Source organism: Lactuca saligna, chromosome 1 (assembly GCF_052625555.1).
Source record: "Lactuca saligna cultivar CGN05327 chromosome 1, ASM5262555v1, whole genome shotgun sequence".
Taxonomy (NCBI): Eukaryota; Viridiplantae; Streptophyta; class Magnoliopsida; order Asterales; family Asteraceae; genus Lactuca; species Lactuca saligna.
Genome location: NC_136417.1, coordinates 66,266,301 through 66,276,721, shown reverse-complemented (window position 1 = coordinate 66,276,721; position 10,421 = coordinate 66,266,301). Strand labels below are relative to the sequence as shown.

At 35.1% G+C, this 10,421-nt stretch overlaps 1 protein-coding gene across 1 annotated transcript; it reads left to right on the top strand.

Annotated features, from left to right (window-relative positions):
• The first annotated feature begins 7,133 nt into the window (after nt 1-7,133).
• On the top strand, nt 7,134-9,847 carry PAP23 (purple acid phosphatase 23). Its single transcript, XM_078987108.1, has 8 exons — nt 7,134-7,495; nt 7,566-7,757; nt 7,834-8,170; nt 8,260-8,477; nt 8,563-8,753; nt 8,879-9,160; nt 9,354-9,476; nt 9,555-9,847. The coding sequence occupies exons 1-8, from the start codon at nt 7,243-7,245 to the stop codon at nt 9,666-9,668; spliced, it is 1,710 nt and encodes a 569-aa protein (XP_078843234.1). The 5' UTR covers nt 7,134-7,242; the 3' UTR covers nt 9,669-9,847.
• Nucleotides 9,848-10,421: the final 574 nt, after the last annotated feature.

Sequence of the window (10,421 nt, the reverse complement as noted above, 5' to 3'; positions counted from 1 at the left end):
ACAGTCATATCAGCAAGAGTCACAAAGACTGCTAGCTTTCTACACACATAATATAGTGGGCCAACATTGGTGCATTTGACCCATGATTATAGTGAACAGACTCACCACAATCGGTCAATGAATAGATCTCACACATGAGTCGCTAGTTTTGAAGTCTCTCCTACTAAACATGTCCAAAACCAAACTCTAACTAGCAATTAGGATAAATCCCCAACCTACCAAGTCCAAATACCAAAATAGATCCTCATTTGGGAAAAATACCATTTTACCCTTCTAAGTCCTCAATCCCTCACAGTTGACCAAAAGTCAAAGTGGTCAAAAAGTCAACGGTTAACCTTTTTTTGACTTACGTGCAACATACATCTCACTCTACGCAGGGCGTAGAGTCTTGTCCAGAAAACAACCAAATTCAGGCTACGTTGGGCGTAGCCCAGATGACCCCCCGCATACAGAGCTGTTAAGACATTTTCACTCCAAGCTCTTAATCTATAAAGACCAATCATCAAATGCTCATATCTGGTCCCAGTAAACGTGTAGAGTGATAAAGTTGATAACTTTATGCCTTTGCATGGCTACATGGAGCTAAAATCAAACCTTATCTTCCTAACCTCTTCTAATGTCCAAAATCTCTTGCAAGGATGAAAGGTAGCAACCAAGATCCCATTTTTTATGTCCTAACAACCTTAGAAACAACAAAAAATAGAAACCCTAAGGTCTAGAGTAGCTCCTACTCACAAGACACAAGATTGTGGGACAAAAGAACATGCAAATGAAGAATATAATGAGATCTAACACATGGAGCATCAAGATTCAAGATTTAATCCTTATGGATTCGGGAAATGCAATGTAGGTTATGGATCCACAAGCTCAGGCTTCAACAATCAACAAGCTTGGAATTTTCTTTCTTTAAAATGCACCAAAACACACAAAAAGTTCAATATTTTCTCTAAGGGATTAGGGTTTCGAGTTAGATGCTCAAGAGGGTAGAGGCTGGTGATAAGAAGAGCCTTAAGGGGTTAATGTCCTAAAATTGGGTTCAAGACCATGAAATTATAGTTTTCACCCTGCGCGGTTACACCATGTGTAACTTGGGTTACGCACCGCATAGGGAAATAAATCCCCATGTCCATTTAATGAGTTACGCACTGCATAACTGGCTATCTACTCCCCGTGTAGAGCCAAAATTCTCAAAAATAATAAACTTAAAAATATGAAGGAATGTACCTGAGAAATGGGTATTACAACAGATCTACGAGTCTAACAGATGACTACAACATATCAACATCTTAACACACAATTGATACATATTGTAGTACAAAGTATAGTGAGAAAACTCACCTCACAAACAAGGAAACAAACCAGGGCTCACGGTAAGTAAATACTAGAACTACGAACCACCTATACATCAATTAGTGGCAAATCCTTAGTTTACATCCTAAAACCTTTATGTTGACCAAAAAGTCAACCAGGATAAAAATTCAAACACTTGAGTCACCATGCTATGGAAAACACCATAGTCATGTTGTGGTGGCTACACGCCAAAACAATCACGGAGAACTGGCCCCCACGTCGCGACAAGTGATAGTTTATTTTATTTACTTGTTTTTATAGTTTATTTTAGAATTTTTAGCCCTTTTTATTAGTATTGCATTGTATATTCTTTATTTTCTTTATCATGGATCGTTTCAGGTGCTTTCTATTTTACATGAAGTATTTTGCAGGGTTTTGGATACTCGATTTGATTGCGGTTTGGCTTGGAGATGGGCTTGGTGGGCTTTCGAGGCATTATTGGGCTTTTTGGATCCATCAAAGAGGAATTGGGCTTAAAATGTTGAAGCCTTGGATGAAGTGGGCTTATGAAGATGGGTCATGGACTAGAGAAGATGGACTTTGACTATCCATTTGAAGCTTGAAGATGATTGGCCAAATATGTATCATGTGAGGTGTGGAAGGGACTAAGGGAATCTTGAGTAGTGGGGTAGAGTAGTAGAGAAAAAAGAGCCAATAACATTACATCATCTTTTGTGAGGGTGGAGTATCAGTCGTGTAAACTTGTGAGGGTACCCGCACAACTGCACACTTTGGGGCATTTTGGTCATTTTGTTCATTATTTACCTTTTGGGGTTAGGTTTGGTAGCCACAAGTCGATTTTCCACCATTAGAGCACCTTGGAGGCGATTTTTGAGAGCTTGATCTACATTCTTCTCATACTTATAAGTAATTGTTAGTTTCTTGATGTAAAAACACTTTTGTGGTTGTTATCTTGTTTCCATGAGTGGCTAATCTCTTTATTATGGTTGACTTGGGTTAAAACCCTCGGATATTCGTAGGTTTTGAAGGATTCATGCTTGATTGTCATTTATCTTATGTTTAAAATTCTAGTTCACATTTCTTATGTTTGTTTAATACTTTGATCATGAGCTTGGTACTTGAATGAGCAATTGTTGGTTTATTTCTTTAGTTTAGCATTGAATTTACTTAAAACAAGGCTTTATGATGGTAGAAATCATCTCTAGCTTAAGGATCATGACTCCTTTATTGATTTGTAAGCATTGACATCCTCCAGGGATTGGGGATTCCTTCATTCTTAAGGCTAATCAACTTCCTTGGGTTCAATTGCTTCAATTGAATCCTTGATTTTGATTAAGAAGGTGTGTTGTGGGCTTCCCCAACCTCCATACTACCTTTGAGAAATCTTGGCATATCATGCTTCATGATTGCTATATCAAATATAAGATGGATGATCAGCTTCATATTGAATCCTAATGATAAACACACAAATGTTCATTGTGTTGAATTGCCTTGGTTGACCAATTCTCTCCAATATTTGAGCATCTCACAAATATTGCTTAATTGCAAGTATTTTAGTTCTTCAAGTCTTTTAGTTTTCAAGCAATCGCAACCCTCCCCCCCCCCCCCCCCCTTTTATTTTAATTATAGTTAGTTAGGCCTCATTTGTTTTTCTACAAAAGTACTTTTTGAGCACTTTTCCCTTCTGGCGGGTAGACGTTTCTCAAGTGCACGTCTTCTTCCGCAAACAAGGAAAAAGACAAAATACATTTAACCATTTCCAAAACAACAACACCTTATATTGTGTTTTATTTTCAAGCAAAGGGTGTAATTTTCTTGGTGGACTTAACATCCTACCAACAAGCAACTTGCCACATCTTGCAAACTGGTTCTAACAACTTAACAGATTAAGCTCTTAACCCTTAATCTCCAAAGTGCACAAGCTCATATATGATCCTTCTAAAGGTCTTGATTGATAAAGTTTCTAACTTTATCCATTAAGCCATCCCAATATGTCAAGATCTATAAACCTAGGTTCTTAATGGATGTACCAAAAGCATGGACACGAAACTAAGTCATGCAAACCATCTTTTTAATGACCACCTAGGTTATGAAGCCATAGAATGCACTTAAGGGTTTTGGAGTTTACTCAACTCCAAGAACAAGAAGATTTGGACCAAAAAGATCATAAAATGACATAACAATGGATCTAGAGAAGCAATGAGCAAGATAGCAACTTTATACCTCCAAATGATCAGAAATGTGATGAAGATGATAAATCTAAGCTGGAGCCCAGCACACAAGCAACAAGAGAGACTCTTTCTTCCTTCAACCTTCACAAAATGTGCCCACACATTCAAAACACACACCACCACGTTGTGGCCAAGCCTAAACCTTACAAAAATTTACATTTAATGATTCAAACTCAAAGAAGTATATCTGAAAAACGAATGTTACAATTTTAGTCGTTAAAGGAAATCCAAACCTGAAGTAAAACTTGATTTACGCTTTCATCTTACCCATAGATATTTTGTACATTAGTTAAAGAAACGCAAACCAATAAATTAGTTAAATACATGGTTCACTTAAAACAGTTTACCAGGACTACAACAATAACATTGCCAATTAAAGTTATCAAAGTCAAATTTAGCTCGATTTTTCATTACGACACTGCCAAAAATCTTGTTGGATGGCATATTAATCATAGATAATCTTTTTTGATAACTCCATAAACTTTTTTTGTTCAACTTTTAATTGCAAATCTAAGTGTAACGAAGATAACATTTAACTATTAATAAATCATAATATGTATCATCGTTTAACAATGCCAAATTCAAATCAATCGGAATAAATACAATTAACTGTCATTATATTCTTGGCTTCTTCAATTTGTCTTTTCAAGGATATCAAAACTATCATGTCTGTAAGAACTCCAAATGAATTTTTTTTTAGCTTCATCGCTTTGTCTCTAACAAATCATATTCCAAGATCTAATTTCCATATTATTAATCTCAATTTGAAGAGGGGATTTATATAGTAAAAGTTCACCTTTCATTTTGTATTCCTTGCGTTTCTAGCAATGGGGATTGCACCATATCTCAAGGCTTCATCTGTAACAAAAAAATACTCCCTCCGTCCCAAAATTATTGTCCACGTTTGAATTTTTAAGTCTTTTTTGCTCAACTTTGACCTTAAATAATTTATTTTTTGTTATATAATTTTTTATGCAAGATATATGAATAGATTGGTTTTTAAATGTATTTTCATTGTTATAAATTTCATAAAAAATTATATAACACAAATAAAGTTATTTATGGTCAAAGTTGACATGGAAAGACTTCCAAAGTCAAACATGAACAATGATTATGGGACGGAGGGAGTAGTAGTTAAATAAATATTAGTTGTCAATTCCATCCATAAACATAAGAAATAAAATATCGAAATAAACAAATAATCTCTGGTTCCCATGGATTCCATTTTCCTGTGGCTCATTTCTCTCATTTCCGTTAATGCAAACCTTAGTTATAACATGAAAACTACATGATCCATCAATTTGGTTTATAGGGGTGTTTTTCGTGATTACTAAATGGTAATATGAATCTCTTTGTAGTGTCTAGGACCTCCACAACCTGATCAATATCCATAATATATAACCTGCTTTAGAAGCATATGCAAGACAATCTAATGAGTCATAAATTGAAAAGATTTACCTCATTGTAAGGTGAGCATATTCACCACTACAGAAAATAGCTCAAAACCCACAGTAACACCAAAACTAAAAGATGTAAGCATTATTGTTGACTTTTAAGTACATGGAAAGCAATAACATTAACATTATAGCAGAACCCTTGCAAGATCAACAATCAAGCAAGAGAATTATTTAAATTTTCTAATCGAATCGTAGTTTGGTTGAACTTAAGAAAAGGGGAACATTGGATATTCATACATGATGAAAAATTCTAGATTTTAATAGCCATTTTCAACTTCCTCAACCACCACCACTTCCATTAACAACCTATATATTTGTTTTCTTTCCGTATACCTACAAAAAAATAAAGATAAACCCCCAATTAGATTCAATGCATGAAACAGCTCATACATTCTTTAAATTTCTACAAAGATTCAAGACATTAGTAAACTTAAGAGTATGAATGAATATTCATCAGATACCCACCTCTATAAACACCTTTATTGGCATGAAATTCCTTACATTTTCTCTTGATACTCAACCACTTTCTAAACCAATTGACCAAGCGAAATGTCCTAACAGAAAAACAAAGCTTAATTCAGCAAAATCATCAATAAACCCAAGTAAAGAGTTGAGAAAATGCATTGGGGAAACAAAATAAAACCTTGTTCTTTTTGGAGTTTTCATCTCTCATTCTTCCTTTTGGTCTTAGGGCTTGCTTATATAGGAAAAAGCTTCCATCGCATCTTAGAGATGTGTGTGCATAGAGAAAAGGAGTGACAATTGTACAGGTGTGGGAAAAGAAGTGGAATCTGCCACTTCTTCTTATTTATACTTCCAAACATCTTCGATCAAAACTCAAACCAAAAATCAAACGGGTCCAGTTTCTTCCACATCAAGTACCCATGCATTATTTGAACACAAATGATCTCGTTCGAGATTAAATAAGGGCAAAAAGTGTGTGTGTGTGTGGGGGGGGGGGGGGGGGGGGAATTAACACAATCAGAGTGTGGAGCTCGTAGAAGAAACATACCTGAGTGGTTGTGCGAGATGAACGAGAAGGAACATGGGGAAGTGCAGTGGAAAGTGGAAAGAACTGGCTAGCGATTTCAATATATAGCAGATGGTGAGGTCGAAGAAGGAGACATGAGCGGAGAATACCCTTCTGAAAAACCGTTGGGAAATTAAAGGCGAAGAGGAATTATGAGAAGTTGAAGATCGACGATAAATGAAAAATCATGGGATGGTTGACACTATGTATTCAACCGCTAAGAGATTAGAAGTTTGACATCGATCTTGCTGAAAGTTGAAGAACGTGAGAATAAATCGATGTTGACGGAGGTTGAAGAACATGAGAAGGAAACGACGAGGCTGGACACAATAACTGTAAATAGCGATTTACAACGGTTGATATTGAATATCAAGAATATCGGATGCTCCTTGTTCTTCAAGTGGTTCTTAACTCACCTCTGATAGTAATAATAATAATAATTTATGATTCTATGAATCAAATACGATATTAAAAACTCAAAATACAATTTAATTTATCAATAACAAGGTTTTTCATTTATTAATTATATCAAAATGATTTTTTTTTACTAAAAACACTTAATAAATTAATTTCCAAAACACATTTCTTACACGCGACAAGTTGGCAACATTAATACATGTAGAGCATCTTTTATACAATCGTATAACTCTAGAATTTTAAAACATGGGTTTCAATTCTTCTTTTTTAAATGAATTTTTTGTTTTTAATTAGGTAACAGACTTAATTTTCTAATCTTTGTAGAAAGTTATCCGGAAAAAAATATAAAAATCATAATCATAATATAATAATATAAATATTAAGTAGGTAAGTAAATAAAACTAAAACTAAAAACAAATAATAATATAGATATTAAGTAATTGAAAATATATATATATATATATATATATATATATATATATATATATATATATATATATATATATATATATATATATATATAGGAGTATTAAATTAAATGATTAAACACGTTTGAAAAACCAAGTAATAAAAAACATGGTAATTTTTTATTTTTTATTTTTTTTAGCACAATACAATTAATATTGGAGTCAAATCGTGAGTCCTACCATCACCGCTGAACTCTGAATATATGCTCGCTCCATCATATTCCATTTTCGAAACTTTTTCAAAGAGTAAGTTTAACTCCACCGATTAGTGATTACAACCTTCAAACTATTTGAACTGAAACTGAGAAAGAACATATAAACCTTCAGCCATGGAGGGTAGACTTCTTAAATCCTTAACAATGATGATGGTGATCCTGATGAGTGCCTCAGCTAAAATACCCACCACCATGGATGGCCCATTTAACCCGGAAACCCGAAAATTCGACCCATCACTTCGTCGAGGCAGCGACGATTTGCCCATGAATCATACCAGATTAAAGAAAAATGTGACTTCCAATTTTCCAGAACAAATTGCTTTAGCACTTTCCACTCCAAATTCCATGTGGGTTTCATGGATCACTGGTACCATTTCACTCATTTCCACCAATGTCTATTTGATCGTTCTCGATATAATTTCATTCTTGTTTTAAAGGGGATGCACAAATTGGGAAGAATGTAACGCCACTCGATCCATCGAGTGTTGCTAGTGAAGTGTGGTATGGAAAAAAAAGCGGGGTGTATTCGAAGAAACGACATGGAGTTTCAGTGATTTATAATCAACTATATCCATTCAAGGGGCTTCTTAATTACACTTCCGGGATCATCCATCATGTCAAAATTGATGGTAAGAATTCATCACCTCAATTTTCCATTAATACCCATAATCACTAGTCAAATCAATTTTTGATTTGCTTTATTAGGTCTTGTACCTGGTACGACTTATTACTATAAATGTGGAGACAGTTCTATTCCGGCGATGAGCGACGAGCGTCTTTTCAAAACGTTACCGTTGCCCAGCCCTAACGCATACCCTAGTAGAATCGGAGTCGTCGGAGACCTTGGCCTCACTGCAAATACAACCACCACCATCGATCATCTGATTCAAAATGATCCATCTCTTGTTGTAATGGTGGGTGACCTAAGTTACGCTAATCAGTACCTTACAACTGGTGGCGATGGTGCTTCCTGCTTCTCCTGTGCTTTTCCCGATGCCCCAATTCGTGAAACATATCAACCCCGTTGGGATGGATGGGGAAGGTAAACTCTTCTGTATGAATTTCCTATATGTATTAAGATTCATACAAGAATGTGATAATTTTGACACAAGTTTTGTTGCTAAAGTTCAGGTTCATGGAGCCCTTGATCTCTAGAGTACCCATGATGATCATTGAAGGTAACCATGAGATCGAACCACAAGCTTCTGGTGTCACTTTTGAATCATATCTAAAAAGATTCGCAGTTCCCTCCAAGGAGTCACGTTCTAACACCAATTTCTACTACTCATTTGATGCGGGAGGCATACACTTCATCATGTTAGGAGCATATATTGACTACAATAGAACAAGTATCTAAATTTGACTTTTACCAAAATTGCTAATTTGTTACTCGTTTTTCAAGTAGTAGATATGAATATATGATTTTTTTTTCAGGTGCACAATATTCTTGGCTTCAAAACGACTTGACAAAATTAAACCGAAGTGTGACACCTTGGTTAGTGGCTGCATGGCATTCCCCTTGGTACAATAGTTATTCCTCACATTATCAAGAATTTGAGTGTATGAGGCTAGAAATGGAAGAACTTTTGTATGAGTATCATGTTGACATTGTGTTCTCTGGTCATGTAAGATATTGTTTTTTTTTTTTTTTACTTAATACAGAAAGAACGACATAACACATAGACAATGTTTCTTGAGTATGAGATATCAACCATGAATGAAATGAAACATAATTTGTGGCTTTTTTCAGGTGCATGCTTATGAGCGGATGAATAGAGTGTATAATTACAGTTTAGACCCTTGTGGGCCAGTGTATATAACAATTGGAGATGGTGGTAACATTGAGAAAGTTGATGTTGAATACGCAGATGAACCTGGAAAATGTCCTTCACCTAGTGATAATATACCTGAATTTGGTGGGGTGTGTCATACAAATTTCACCTCTGGTCCCGCAAAGGGGAAATTTTGCTGGGATAAACAACCCGAATGGAGTGCATTTAGAGAAAGCAGCTTTGGACATGGCATCCTCGAGGTAAGAAACGTTAATTAAGGACAAAAAGTTGTAAATGCCCTCCTTATCCCCATCATTGAAAATAGCCAAGAAAGCTTGTCCATTACATCAGTCTCAGTCTCAATCCAATGCATGCTAAATGCAGTACAACATGTTCTGTTGTTTCTTGCATAACAAATGGGGCGTAAAGACATTTTTAAAAACATTTTTATAGGTCGTGAATTCTACATATGCACTATGGACATGGCATCGAAACCAGGATATTTATAAGGAAAACAACATCGGTGATCAGATCTACATTGTTCGCCAACCTGAGTTGTGTTCGGTTTCTCCACAGGTAATCCTTAAACACTGTTCTTTCCTATAAACCAATTTTGATAATATGCTCAAATGATGTTGTAGATTGATGTAACAGCTTAGTCAAACGAAGCAATCGGATGCAACCGGATTTGGAGTTCATGATTCGCATGGTTCATCATCATGTTTCTTGATCTTTGTCGTTGCCTTTACGTGGCTTCATTTTCTGTAACCAATGTGTGTTGTGGCTTTGCCAAAAAAAAAAAGAGAACAGTTTTTCGTACTCTTGGAGGTTGTTAATTTGTAAGTAAAAGGTCCCATGTTCAATTCATAGTAAAACTATCCTTGCAAATTAACATTTTAATTGAATATAGTCTCATGTAATAAAATGTTTTAGATCCGATTCTATTAGATGCTAAAAGTACTTGTTAGTGTTCTAAAAAAATTAGGGTAATATTAAATTTAGAAAAACATTGCAAAATGCTACTTTTTCACGAAATGTTGAATTTATTATTATAAATATATTCAACGTTTTCTTAAGGAAAATGTAAAATTTATGATGAGACAGATTTGTATCATGTCGTTGTATTGAACATTCTGAAAACGATTATAACTATTCCACAACTGGAAATAAATCTTTTAAAACCGCGAGATTTTGTGAGTATATATAGACCAAAGTTCTAAATAACGCGTCTTGGCGTCAAGACGGGGTGTAGATGTCCTGATAATGACCTAGACAGATGTATACCTTACTGGCCAAATAACGTGGTATGGCGTGAAAAGACGCATCTTTTTCCATAAAGCGTTTTTTTTTTGGGTAGCCAAGAGTTATCGTGGTGAACCTCCATGGCCATGAAGAGGGTTTTTGTTCCTCCTTGGATTTGATCTAAATATATTACATGCTTTTGTAATGTTCACGCACTTTTTAAAAGATGATATTTTTGTAAGGTTTTAGTATGATTGTAAATCTGGTGATTACATGTAA